Here is a 13,914-nt window from a genome sequence, read left to right on the forward strand (position 1 = left end):
CTCACAGGACCCTTGGAGGCCGCCTAGTTCTCTCCCTGCCTGAACCGCACGGCCTTTTGTTTCTCGCGGTTACTTGTCAATCGGGAGCTTCGTGCCTACAGCTATCCAGTCATTCTTTGTGGCGCACGCCTTTAACCCCAGCACTCGGGAGGCAGAGGCAGGCGGATCGCTGTGAGTTCGAGGCTAGCCTGGTCTACAAAGTGAGTCCAGAACAGCCAAGGCTACACAGAGAAACCCTGTCTTGAAAAACAAAACAAAACAAAGCAACAACAACAACAACAACAAAAGCCTCACCGTTCTTAAGCGATACCAGGGGGAGGGTTGTGGTGAACCCGGGCTGCAGCGCTGGGACAGTTTCACACTGGTGACCAGCAGTCCTCGGGGCCGGGCAGACCGGATTCTCAGCCTGTGGAAGGTGCACCATACGTTGGGCCTTGCTACTGCAGGTTTGTGGACTAATGCAAACCAACTCCATCATTTTCCTGGGGACACATCATAGCTGTGGGGCCCTGGGCAGGACCAGCCCTGAACCAGCCTCAACTCCAGTGTCTACCCAGTGCCCCGGGCCCTGTCACAGAAATATACCCTGTAATGGTGAACAGGTCTCCCCACTCTACCCGTCCCTTCCCGTTAAAGGCTACCCACAGATCTGTCAAGGCAGAGCCGATTCTTGCTCATGGCCTTTGAGGGCCCTTCTGAGGCCCACGTGACACGCAGGTTCTGAGGGGGACAGCCTGGTACCTGCAGGCCAGCACTGCATACACTTGAAGCGTTTTGTTTTTCGTGGGTGAATGGCTGTTACCAGAAGCCTCTGCTTTAAGCTGCGTTCCAGAGCATGCATTCAGCAACGAGCTTGTCGGGCAGAACAGAGAGGGCAGAGTTCTCCAGCGCTGTAGGAAGAGGTGTCTGGGATCTGCAGGGCTGGGGGAGGGAGGGAGGGATGCTTAGGTCTTCTCAGGTCCTCTCAGCTAGGTCCCAGGTGTCCCCCGGGGAAGCTGTGGGCTCTGTGGAGGTGGCGCCATGGCTGTGGGCCAGCCACTGAGAAGGGTGGTAGGCCGCCTGCAGCATGGCTGTGGGCCAGCCACTGAGAAGGGTGGTAGGCCGCCTGCAGCATGGCTGTGGGCCAGCCACTGAGAAGGGTGGTAGGCCGCCTGCAGCATGGCTGTGGGCCAGCCACTGAGAAGGGTGGTAGGCCTGCCTGCAGCATGGCTGTGGGCCAGCCACTGAGAAGGGTGGTGGGCCAGCCTGCAGCATGGCTGTGGGCCAGCCACTGAGAAGGGTGGTAGGCCGCCTGCAGCATGGCTGTGGGCCAGCCACTGAGAAGGGTGGTGGGCCAGCCACTGAGAAGGGTGGTAGGCTGCCTGCAGCATGGTTGTGGGCCAGCCACTGAGAAGGGTGGTAGGCTGCCTGCAGCATGGCTGTGGGCCAGCCACTGAGAAGGGTGGTAGGCCGCCTGCAGCATGGCTGTGGGCCAGCCACTGAGAAGGGTGGTAGGCCTGCCTGCAGCATGGCTGTGGGCCAGCCACTGAGAAGGGTGGTAGGCTGCCTGCAGCATGGCTGTGGGCCAGCCACTGAGAAGGGTGGTAGGCCTGCCTGCAGCATGGGGTGCCAGACTTCCCAGGCACTCAGCTCCTACGGGCAGAGTAAAGACTCAGCCTTGCTTTGGCGTCCTGTTTTTCCTGCAGTCCTGCTTTCCCAGTGTTGTGCACTCACAGCAGTGCTTTTTTTTTTTTTTAAGATTTATTTATTCTTATGTATAGAGTGCATGTACACCTGCACGCCAGAAGGGGGCATCAGATCACATTCTAGATGATTGTGAGCCACCATGTGGTCGCTGGGAGCTGAACTCAGGTCCTTTGGAAGAGCAGGCGGCGCTCTCAGCCTCTGAGCCGTCTCTCCAGCCCCCACAGCAGCACCTGCAGTAATCGTTGTCTGCAAGCCAGGTGAAGAGCAGAGGACCTGAGCTGTAGGAACGGCCTAGCGGCATCGTCCTCCTGGGACCCCAGCCCTCTGCCTGCCTGTCTGCAGGCCGGAGCCTCTGCCATGTTGGTGCCGCCCCTTAGGTTTGCAGAGTTTATCTGTGGTCCTGTGTTCTCTCAACAGCAAATGAAGCTGGTGGCAGAAAACCTGAAGGAAGAGTCCCAGGAAGGTGGGAAGGAAGCTACCTGAGCCCGGCGTGCTGGCCGCCCCGTCCCCAGCACGTGAGAGGAGCACCCGCATCAGACCCACGCAGGGAAGCGGCACCAGCCTGAACTTAGGCCAGATTCCTGGCTTTGTGGCAGGGCTGAGATGCAGCAGGCAAACCATCCAGGCAAGGTCTGGCTCTGTGGGCGAAAGAGTCTGGGACTCCTGGTGCCTTCCTGGTGCCCTCTCACCTGGACCCTCCCAGGGCTCCACACACCCCTCCAGCCGCCTCACTTTGCTCAGGAGCCTTGGCTACCCTTGACCTTTGTCCCAAGGAGTCACCAGCTTCCCACATGGCATTCACAGAAGGTGTCAGGCAGTCACTTGCTACCCCACCGGGCCCCATGATGGAGCGGTGGCTTAGAGTTTGTGCACGTTATACCCATCACAGGAGCCGTGCTGGGGCGGGGCAGGGTGGGGAGGGGGAGGACATTCCCACACCTGAATCTCCTTCCTGGTTCTGACACTATGTACCTGAGCTATTAAAGGCTATCCCCTGCTCTGACTCTGCTCCCTCCCACTTGTCAAGTGCTTCTGCTGCCTCCACGACCAAAGGGAGACGTGCGCAACCGTGAGGTAGAGATCCCAGGGGCCAAGCAAAGCCCCAAAGCTCATAGCCAAGCCCGCTGCTGCTGATACCCGAGGGAGGCCCCATATGGGCCAGAACCTGCCACAGAGCGGCGGGGGTTACAGCCAGTGCTGCTATCGCCCTCCCCAGCTGAACCTACAGTGTCCAGTGACTTGCAGGTATGACCGCCTGCCCAGGTGGGAGCGGATGCCCTTTCTGGATGTGCGGGCTCGCCTGGCCGGCTCCATGGTCAACACCCCCAGCAGGAGCTCAGGTGTCCTGCTCCATGCAGTTCAGTGGTCTGGGCCCCACTTTACCCAGAGAACAAACAGCAAGCTCCTGGCTCAGTGTGGCTTGTTTTAATGAGTCCTGACTCTGACCTCTGTCCCTCTGCTTCCTGGGGAGGAGACATGCCAGGGTCACACAGTGGTTGTTGGGTCCCCACTGGAACTTTCTAGATCAGACTTGGGTTTTAAAGAGCCAGTAAATGCAGCCACCAAAGAAGACCTGAGATGCCGACGTCTTGCTCTTAGACAGCCTGGACTCTTGGATGCTCTGGTCCCTGACGGAGCCTGGACTAGAGGGGTATGCACAGGGACACGGTTGGCTGTGAACCAGCGACTCCTGGGTACCCAGTCTGAACCTGTCAGCCTGTCTGCCCACAAGTGGTCCCAGCTGCTGCCTTCCCGTGCATCCCCTGTGCAAACCCAGCCAGGCTTCCCTGCACTCATGACTCTGTTTCCGTGTGCCCCACTTGTGACACCAGAGAGAACAGGACCCTCCCCTGGGCCTGGGACCACAGAAGGTGATGTAGGGATGGGACGGGACACGATGTGGCAGGTGTTGATCATAGGCTCTGAGAAGCTCTAACTGTGCCCATGTGTTTCTGTTCCCAGGACGCAGAGCAGGTGGAGCGCTGTACACAGCGGCCCTCTAAGACACTATGGTGTGAGAGAGCGGATGTCGGTAACCCTGCCAGCTGCTCTGCATCCTGTTGTCCCTTGTCCCTGGACTGAGGAGGGCATCTGAGAAGGTGCCATCCCACCCTGTGCCCTGCACCTGCCCCACCAGACCCGTCCCTCCTCCTCCTCCTCCTCCCCCGCTTCACCTCATCCCCAATAATGTCCTGGCCACTGATCCCATTGCCTCATTGCTGGTCTCACCTCAGCCCTCAGACACAGGCCATGGCATTGCCTCGAGAGCCGGTGCCCCTCACTATTCCCCTGCTACCCACCCACAGACACACAATGACTCACACCTTCCCCCTGGCCTCTGAGGATCACCCGGGTGAAAATGCTCTGCCTTTGGTCTCTCGCCCACCCTGATTACCAAGACCCCAGCTCCCATTAATTAACAGGCTCAGACAACATGATGTCAGTCCCCACACCCCTTGATTGGGATAAAGAATACCAGGAGTCAGAACCCAGGATGGGGTGCCAGGGTCAGGCAGGGACAGGCCTATAAAGGCCAGGAGTGAAGTTTAACCCATTTTGCTCCAAGCAGGGTGCTTGAGGCCCAAGGATGAAAAAGGGGCAGCTATGCCCTGGGGAATGAAGGAGAGATACGTCCACACCTGGTGTCCTCCTGGTCACTCAGAGGCTTCGCAAGAGTCATTGGGAGGTACGCCATGTAGGCCAGTCGTGAGAGAAGAGCCTTGCCTTCAGGAGCCTCAGGCCTGAGGGAGGCAAGTGTCAGCCGAATCTCTCACAAGCCGGTCCTACAGGCCCTAGGCGTCCTAGAAAGATGTGACACTATGCAGCTGAGTTGGGATGGACTCGGGTATGCCCAGGGACAGCTACCTCAGCATCCGAGTCCTTGTACCAGCAGATGCCAGCTCTGTCCCCAGGCTCCTAGGCTCTAGATCCGAGACACAGGCAGGCCTAACCCACTGTCCCAGCAGCTGTGGAGCCTGAGCCCCACTTTTTCTAAGACTGGCTCCTCTCACCACATTCAACTTGCCTCCCTCAAGTGTGAGACACAACTGCCACCAGTTCCCACAGGTGGTCAGTAGAAATGGACGCTAGTGGGGTTGGCCCCAAACCAAGTCACTTCCCAGCCAAACACCCATAGCCTGACATACATTGACCAGATCTGTGTCTGAGGCACAGACACACCCTGGGCACCTCCCATCACACCCCTGACTGGAGCTCTTTCAGATGGGTGTTACGGTGTAAGTCCAGCAAACCAGAGCACACCACGGTGGTCCTAGGGCAGACTGGACCTGTGCTGGCATCCCCAGCTGGCCCTGGGAAGGGTTGTCCTCCCCAGCCCCAGTCTGTATCTCTCTGTCTATGGCACACCCACCGTTAACTCCCTCCTGGCAGCTCAAGCATCTCAGAACAAACTCTGGTAAGAGCAATGCTGAAAGAGACTTAGCCAGGCCGAGAAGCAGAGAGCAGGCTTTCCCTGACTTCCCTCACATTGGCTCCATTTGATGGGCAAGGAGGCGGGTCCACAGAACTTGAGTGACCTGCCCTTTGCCAATTACCAGGACTGGGCCCACTGCCTACAGCCCTCCACTCCACAGACTCCCTTCCCGGCACTGAGCACCCTGTTCCCAGCCTTAATCTCAGCCGCTCTTGCCTCATTCCAACAGGGTAACAGCCTGGGAAAGGCTAAAGGTCACAGGATGAGGACCAGAACAGTCCCTACGTTTATGAACCCTGTGGCCTATTGAGACCATGCCTGATGCAGGACTCCTGTCAATGGCCAGATGGTGTGAGCCCTGGGGAACTCCACACCTGCCTTCACGCTGTGCCCAAGGGTGGACTGAGGAGGAGGGGACCTGACAATCTGGAGACTGCTGGGGCAGCCATGTCCTCAGGTTCCCTGCCCTTAGTTTGAGAATACTAGAAAAAGATGCTTTTCTTAACCCCAGGAGAGGCTTGCCCAGGTTTGCTCAATTGGGCTCCAGGGCTGAGAATGGAGGCCATTTTCCCCAGTTCTCTTAGCGTCTCAGGGACTGGTAAGAAGGGAAAGTAGGCCAGGGGACCTGACGGGGGACAGAGAAGAACTGGGTGAAGAATCAAAGGGTGTAGTACATGCAACGGTCACACAACATTTACCACAGCAGGAAAACAATTTCAAAAGACCGAAGTGATGAAAAGACAGAACCCAGCTAGAAAACTCTGCAGGGACTGACATGGGCACTCATACTTGGAAAGTGAGCACCTCTTAAACCACACAATTTAAAGATTTGCTTTTTTATGTTATGTTATGGGGTAGTTGCCTGCATGTGTGTCTCTGTACACCAGGTGTGGGTTGCCCAGGGAGGCCAGAAGAGGAGGGCTCAAGAGGGGCCTGGGAGCCGAACCCAGGTCGTCTGCAAGAGCAGCCAGTGCCCTTAACCATTGAGCCATTTCTCTGACTTAGCTTAAAAGGATCTCTTCCATTTCTGGGTAGAGAAACCTGAAGGAACTTTGAGCGTGTGGAGGTGGAGTCCCAGACCAGAGTGCCAGCAGGAGAGGTGCGGACGGGACGGCACGAAGGGCAAGTAAGACACTTTGATGGAGACTGTTGGGACGAAGGGGAGAGGGGGTGTGATGACAGTGTGTTACCGTGTCAGAATCTGGAATCCCCTACGAGCCCAGGGGCCCTCAGCCTTGCGGTAGGTTCCCACCTCAGCATGGGAGGGTGAGCTGGGACGATCCACCCTAACTGCTAAGCTGACTCATTGCTCTCTGCACGGAGATCATGATGCCACGATTTCATGGCCAGGGTATTGGGCTAAAATAAGCCTTCTCTTAAATTGCCTTTATCAGATTTTGTTGTGGGGTTTTGGTTTTTCAAGATGGTTTCTTTGTGTAGCCCTGGCTGTCCTGCTCTTGCTTTGTAGACCAGGCTGGCCTTGAACTCAGAGATCCACCCGCCTCTGCCTCCTGAGTGCTGGGATTACAGGCGTGGGCCACGACGCCCAGCTCCTTTATCAGGTATTTTATCTCAACAAAATCAGAACTGAAAAGCAGGTTTGTGCCATGATCTGTGTGGTCGTTAGGCCGGTGGGACTATTTTGCAGGAGGAAAGAGAAGGTTTGGAACTTTGGGCCAGAACATTTCTCAGATCCCATAAGCAGAGATCAACAGACCGTTCTAGAGGAACCTGGAGGACAGGCACGCTGAGAGAGATGAAGGCAGCGGAGCCCCTGGGAGGTTGCAGAGACAGGGCTTTCCTAGGCCCCCGGCTGGAGGCTGTTGAATTACGCTTTGGCAAAGAATCCTGCTTCCTTCTGTACCAAGATCTTGAGAGCAGCTGAACTTAAAGAAAATTAACTGATTTATTGGATGGAAATTTCAAGACTGTAGAGCATTCAAGCTAGGGCATGGCTGCTACTCACTACACTTTTACAAATCTAGTGAAAAATCAGCAAAAACCTAGACAGATTTTTAAAGTTCATTTTGGTGGGGAAAAAGATTTTGAGCAAATTTAAAAGCCCCAGGCAGAGAACATGGTTACGGCAGCACTGCTGTGGCTGTGGGATGTGCACCAAGGAGGAGCTGGTGGTCCCCGCAAGGGGCCCTCGGGAAAAGACCCCAGCCGTGGAGGATCTGTCTCATGAACAAGAAAAAACCACACCCATGAGAAGAGAGAGTAAGCTCAGAGAGTGGCCCCTGCTCAGGGTCAGGAGCATGGCCCATGGGGTCCAAGCTGGACACCAACATGGTCTGCACAGTACTGCTGAGGCATGGCCGTCAGTGCCCCTGAAGAAAGGCCCTGAAAAAGGTTACTATGTGAGGCAGTGAAGATCAGATCCAATTTGCAGTGGAGACCCCAGTGGCGGAGGGCAGAAGAATAGGACCTCTGCTGAGGAAAGCTGCAGGAACGGCGTGGAGACAGCCCGAGAGAGACGTTGTGTCTGCTGCCAGGGCAGAGCTGAGAGCCCTGTGGAGCCCACAGACTCCAGTACAAGCCCCAGCTGCCAGCCACAGAGCGGCAGGACCAATGGCGTCCATCTCACATTGGTCTCTTTGCCACGCGCCCGTTTTCTCTGGGTGTGGGGAGGTTTTCTCTGAAGCATCGAATGTTGGAAGCATGTTTATTTTATAGACGCTCTCAGCTAAGATACTGACTGCCTTGAGTCTCACATGAGACATGGGCCCTAAACTTTTAAATAATGTTAGAACTGCTAAAGACTACGAGGCCTTTTGCAGTTGGACTGAGTGTAATTTGCACACCTCCGGAAAGAGGCAGCCGGCTATGGTAGAGTGTTGTGTTTGGATGTCAAGCTGGCAAGGGGTGGACTTGCGTCAGACTGACAGGGTCCAGACCTGGGGGCTTATGGCAGTTCTGGTAGCTTTGGTTTGCTATGCTGGGGACCAGCTAAGTGAGGAAAAGCAGAGGAAGAGAATTATAGTTTGTGTTCCTTCTGTCCAGATGGCGCCGATCGAAATGCTGTCCTTTGGGCAGTGTACTGGGCGCTCTGGGCCACCTGACACTGGTGGGCAGACTGTCTTCAGCCCCGCCACGTGGTAGGAATGTAGGGCCCACTGACACAGACACTCTCCTGTACTGTACTGAGAAGAAAAACAACACTCGGCTTCTATTGCTGAACACCAGTATGTCACTTTATTATTGGATTACTTCCCATATGTCACATACCTGTCAATGTTCATACAAGGAGAAAGACTGGCCAGAACCAGAGGCAACTGACCAATCAGCTGACAAGTTTGTGTTCTCAGCAAACGTCAACTCTGACTCATAGGACATCTCTGTTCAGTCTCATGACTATTAAAATCGGTGTCAAGATTGTCACATCTTTAAATACAGATAGAATTCCAGAAGTACATAATTATATATATACACACAAAAATACAAGACTAACTCCCCCACAATATTTAATTTATACACTACTGTAACTCTGTGACTCTGAAGACAGGTTAGGGGACAGTCACTGGTGAGAGCAAGGAAGTAGTTTGGTCCACTATTGGTGTGATGTGTTCTGCTCCCTCTGTGTGACAACATCCCAGGACATACAACACATGCACAGACATCCACTTGTCAACACATGGGTAAGACAGCACTCAACAGACACTTGTGTACCCAGAGGGTCACCAACCACACACAACTAGTAAGGCTGTGACACAGCTCTGCAGCATAAATGGCCACCACTGCTGATCTAAAGTGAGCACCGTATATACACCTGAATACAAAGACCAGACGCGCACGGCTGAGCTCAGAGGCGCGCTCCGAGGCTGGACGCGACCACAGAAGAGAGTATGTACATCACTTGGGAAACAGCTGCGACAGCTTATTGCAATGCCCCTAACAGACGCCCTCCTCGCTCACACAGCGGTGGCTCTGCCTCTGAGAGCCACACTGGTTTCCGGCCCCTGGAAGATCCCTGCTTAAGAATTTCACGCAAATGTGCTCTATGGCTTCACCATCTCTCCTCACAGCTCTCAACTGTGTGACTGTGTCACGCTGGATGGGACTGCAGCTCACAGCACAAGCAGTTAGCCTAGCGCTAGGAAGTATCTTAAGTATCATCTTACTTAGTAGAGTCAGGTTATACTGTGAAGTCTTGAGTAATATACATTAACCCTAAAGTAGCAGTGAGTGAGCACTGAAGAAAGTGACTGGCCTGTGCCCCGCCCGCTCCGAGTTACATGGTCAGCTAGCTGTAACTGTTGTCACCCAGAGCCAGGAAAGGCAGAGTGAGGGAAGGGCCCTGGGCCAGCCACACCCGCCCCACAGCTCACTTAAGCACTGCTTCCAGAACCCCTAGGGCACCGGGTGAAACCCACTGTCTGGGCTTCCCAAGATCAGGGAGGACAGGGCATCGGGAAAAGATGCCTCTGGAGATGGGTGAGTCCGGAGTCGTCAGTGTGGGAGAGGCCGAGCTAGCTCTGTGATCCGTGTGTGGCAGGAAGGCAGCACAGCACAGCCGGCTCCTGGCACTACCCCTCCTGAGCGGGCTCAGCAGCTGCTCTGTGCAGCTGAGCCAAACGCTACTGTGGGATGAGCAACCTGGGGCCGTCTAAAGCACAAGCTCCTGAAAACTCAAGCCAGGAAGTTCTGCTTCACCGTCAGTCGGATTTGCTGCCACCTGTGTGCACCGCGGCCCTCCAGCTTCTCCTGTCCACACAGACGTGAAGGAAACCCTGCCTTGTATCCTGCAGGGGAAACATACAGAGCCTCTTTTTTTTTGTTTTTTCTGTCAGACAGACATACATGCTCTAAGTAATTAAGATACGAGTTCACCTCATCGCCTCACAAAAGATTGTCTCCTTGTAATTCTACGGGGAAGCTGCCTCACAAAGCTAAGTAGCTGATCTCATCTATTATAAACAAGAAAATCTTTGTCAATGAAAATATAAGAGCCCCAACTGTTTTCACACTATCGCTTAAGACAAACAGGTGTGGGCGCTCAAACCGTGGCTCTAAGGTTCTCGGTGCACAGGCCCTGGGTGGCTGGCAGGAATGTCGCTCCTCCCAGGCCCGTGGGCATCACCACGTTATTGCTTTGGTTCTGTCTCGGGCACCAGCGTGCCTCAGAGCATGGAGTTTCCCTACCACCGGAGGCCAGGCCAGGCCTCGGCTTTTCCCTCCAGGTTAAGTGCAGAACATGAATCTCTAAACGCTCCGTTTACGTCGGCTCCAGGTACACAATTTCATCCTGGTCATCCACATTGAAAATCATGAATGTAAAATCACACAGTAGACTTTTCGGCTGGAAAAGAAAAGTAGCGTGTAGCAGCATGCACAGAGACCATGCATTGTCACGTCAGCACAGATGACGTGAGCGCGCTTTACAGGTCAGATGACGTGGCAGCAGCTGGCGGGGCTGGAGGCACAGAGCAGCCCCTCCTTCCGGCTGCGCTGGATGTTCACGGAGATGGTCTTTTCGCACAGAGGTAGCTGGAGAACACTGTTGCGCAGCTGCTTGGTCCTCACGGGGTCCAGGGCCGCAGAGGGGCCGGGGCCTGGGGCACTGACGCACATCTTCCACGCGGACTTCTCCTGCACCTTCACGCTGGAGAACAAGGCCTTCTGCGGGTCCAGAATGTACTTGGCGCCGTGCAGCTGTGAGCCCAGGCACAGGCTCACAAGTTTGAGGCTCTGTACCAGCTCGGCACCGCGTGGAGCAGCAGAAGCTGAGGCAGGGGAGGACGAGGAGGAGTCAGGGCCCGCACAGCGCCTAGAGGAGCCGGCTGCACCGGATGGAGTCCCGCCTGAGCCGCCCTGGCTGCCACCACCCGTGCCCTGCTCGCCTGGGCTGGCCTTGTCCGCACCCCCACCGCTGCTAGGCTTGCTCTGGCCGCCACCATCGCCCTCACTGCCTGGGGGCCCTTCGCTGCTGTCACGTCGGTGCCACGAGTAAGCAAAGCCGCTGTCCTTGTCCAGCCGGCGGCGGCTCTCAGAGTCGTCGTCACTGGTCTCAGAGCTGCTGCAGCTGGAGCCCCGGCCCTGGCTCTTCCTGCGGTGGTAGCGCTTGTGCACTGTGCCTGGGGACGCGATGTTCATCTTCAGCCGGCTCAGCTTGGGCGGCAGGTTCTCGTCCATGTCGAACTCATCGTCAGACTCGCCCTCCTCGAAGATCTGGTTGAGCACCGGGGCACTCTTCCGAGATGTCAGGCGGTTGGTGACGGAAGGCTTCCTGCGCAGCACCACCTGCGTGGACAGGGACACAGGCTTCTTGTCCTCCTCATCCTCTTCCTCATCCTCTTCCACCCTGAAGAGACACTTCCGCCCACTGGCTGTGGGCTTCAGGCTCGCAGGTGGCATGCTGGACACTGCTGGCCCAGCCAGCTCCGGGAGCTCCTCTTTCTTGGCCGGGTCACACAGGCCTTTGCTCCTGTGGCCATTGAGGACACTGTCAGCAGCCCGAGCAGGAGACTGCGGGACTGTGGCGTGTGACAGAGGAGTGGCAGTGAGGTCATCTTCAAGGTCTTGGGGTACATCAATTTTGGTTGGCCATGACTGCCTGTGTGACAGAGAAAAAAGAAATGTCGTGTAGTTGCTGGCCTGTCTTGGGGAGACAAACAGCCCAGTGGGTAGTGTTTGCTGCCCAGGTGTCAAGAACCTGCATTCAGATGCTAGCCACAGCAGGCAGAGCATCTCTGTAATCCCAGCACCATCACAAGAGGGGCGTGGAGGCGTTCCAGAATCACTGGCCAGCAGCCCCTGCACAGATGGCAGAGGAAACCCTGTTTCCAAGAAGGTGGAAGGTGAGTACACCTTGAACTTCTACAAGCCATGGCACATGCCTCACTCACAGAGCTGCACACACCCAGAACCAGGACAGAATCCACAGGTAATCCTCACACCACACACTTCCACATATACACACAGGCACACCTGCATACATGCGCGCAAACATGCATGCATACCTATGTGTATGTTCACATAAATATGAACACCTACAAACATGCTCACATGCATACACTATCATATATACATATGCATGCCTACATATATAATCCAGATACACTGTCACATATACACACATGCTACATACAGCCCATCTATATACACACGCACACCTACATACATGGGCAGGCTCATATGCACACACACTCTCTCCCCTCCCCTCCCCTCCCCCTGCAGCGCTGACGTGTAGACTAGTATGGATGAGACTCATCTGGAACGCCCAGCACAGACTGTACAGAATGGTGTAAAAACGATCAACCCAGTGTTGAAGACAGTGTACTGGAGAAAAATCTCTTCCCTAATGACTAGCCCTGCTGGTATAAACACCTAAATTCTCAACCCCCACACAAGGGTACTGGGTAGCAAAACTGTTAACACTGTCTTCTGGTCTGGAGTTGTGGACGTGGGGAGGCCATCCAGACAGCATCTCCTTGGCCTGAGGAAGGAAGGGTGTACAGAAGCAGTGACGACGCCACAGTTATTTACATGACCTGCAGTTGTAAAATATCTTACCACAGACATCTTTCCCCAACTTGGAGCAACTGCAGGGGAGGAAGAACTGCCTGCCACTGCTGGAGGTGGGTGTTCAGTAGAGCTTTTAAGGCCACAAAGTGAAGAAAGAACTAGCTGGCGAGCACTTGAGCAAGGCCTGGAGGAGCTAATGCGCAGGGCCTGCAGTCATGCCACTGAGAAGCAGGCACAGCATGGCGAATGCAGGCTCTCCTCTTCTCCTCTTTCCACCATGCAAGGATCCACACCCAGAGATAGGTTTGACAAAACCTGGTGAGCTGTCACTGTGTGAAAAATTACAGATTGGCAGTTCACCTTTCCTGAGCATGTGACTCACCTCTCCAAAAGAGTAACAATTGGTAGAGCCCAACAGGGCAAAGATCAAATCTTAACAAAAGAGAACTGCAAATGAGAACTGAACAGGTCTGGCTGGTGCTGCATGGAGGCGGGTGCTTACTCAGGGGTCAGCCACCAAGAGCCTGTGTGGTGAATTCTCTGAAATGCAGTCAGCAGAGGAGGTGCTATAGCTACCCCTTTCTGCAGGTAAAGAGCCTGATACTGGTCACACAGGCTTGCAGGGAGGCTTCATGCCATCAGGCCAGCCTGGCGATCAGCTTCCGTGAAGGCTCTGGTCAGAGGCTCCAGAAGGAGCCTGGTCTATCTCACTGAGCCCCTCCTCACAACCACAGGAAGTCAGCAGTGGTGCTCAGCTAAATCAAAACTGTTTTATGTTCCTGAGACCAAACAGCGAATAAGTCCCCTAACTGACTTAGCTGTCCAATCACTGAAACCCTAAATGCCCCTATTTAAAAATTCTTGCAAGTAACTAAAGGAAATTCATACTGCTCTTGGGAGGAAATCTTTTCCTGGGAACCACTTGGCACGCGCTCCCTCTGTGGAAGGCAGCGATCATGACGAGGTGAGGACCCTCCTGCCGAAGACTCATGAACCATCAACAAACAGCTCCCTATTTCATTTCAAAGTGTTAACTTACTAATATCAGTAAAGGTATTTTTCTCACCTAAACTGGGCCTTGATGTTGCTGGGGCTGGCAGACCTGGTCTGTATTTCTTTCTCTTGCTTTTCTCTCAGGATCCTTTCAGCAAGTAAGAAGTAAGTGGCGGTGATGTGGTTGTACCTGTTGGTTTCCAGGGCTCTGAGGAAACAAAACAACAATCAGAAGCCACACAGCTAGGTTTTTACAAGATTAAAAAAAAATGTATGGCCTAATATAATCCAATGTCTGCAATATCTGAGAAGCTTTTTAAATGAGACAAAAATACAAA

General features: G+C 54.6%; 3 protein-coding genes across 6 annotated transcripts in view; 1 reads left to right on the forward strand and 2 right to left on the reverse strand.

Moving 5' to 3' along the window:
* Window positions 1-8,888, forward strand: part of ANO10 (anoctamin 10) — a 134,484-nt gene extending 125,596 nt beyond the window's left edge. Inside the window, exons 13-14 of one of the 3 annotated variants that reach the window (XR_014773850.1) lie at window positions 2,104-4,372; window positions 6,155-8,888. Coding sequence is in view for 2 of the 3 variants with exons in the window: in XM_084754207.1 (XP_084610333.1) it covers window positions 2,104-2,169 (66 nt within the window). In the remaining variant the exon portion in view is untranslated. Of the gene's footprint in view, window positions 1-2,103; window positions 4,373-6,154 lie in introns of those variants that run through there. The other 2 variants (XM_084754207.1, XM_084754208.1) reach the window with 2 other exon arrangements.
* The window catches only part of GASK1A (golgi associated kinase 1A), a 401,830-nt gene that overhangs the window by 174,995 nt on the left and 212,921 nt on the right, over window positions 1-13,914 (reverse strand). The gene's annotated exons all lie outside the window — the stretch shown is intronic.
* The window catches only part of SNRK (SNF related kinase), a 34,716-nt gene continuing 29,088 nt past the window's right edge, over window positions 8,287-13,914 (reverse strand). For both annotated transcript variants that reach the window (XM_084754205.1, XM_084754206.1), the window contains 2 exons: window positions 13,650-13,784; window positions 8,287-11,672 (listed from right to left, as the gene is read on the reverse strand). In XM_084754205.1, the coding sequence (XP_084610331.1) occupies window positions 10,505-11,672; window positions 13,650-13,784 (1,303 nt within the window). In that variant the 3' untranslated portion in view covers window positions 8,287-10,504. The remainder of the gene's footprint in view (window positions 11,673-13,649; window positions 13,785-13,914) is intronic.

The sequence above is a fragment of the Acomys minous genome, assembly GCF_964271855.1.
Source record: "Acomys minous genome assembly, chromosome: 13".
NCBI classification, from domain to species: Eukaryota; Metazoa; Chordata; class Mammalia; order Rodentia; family Muridae; genus Acomys; species Acomys minous.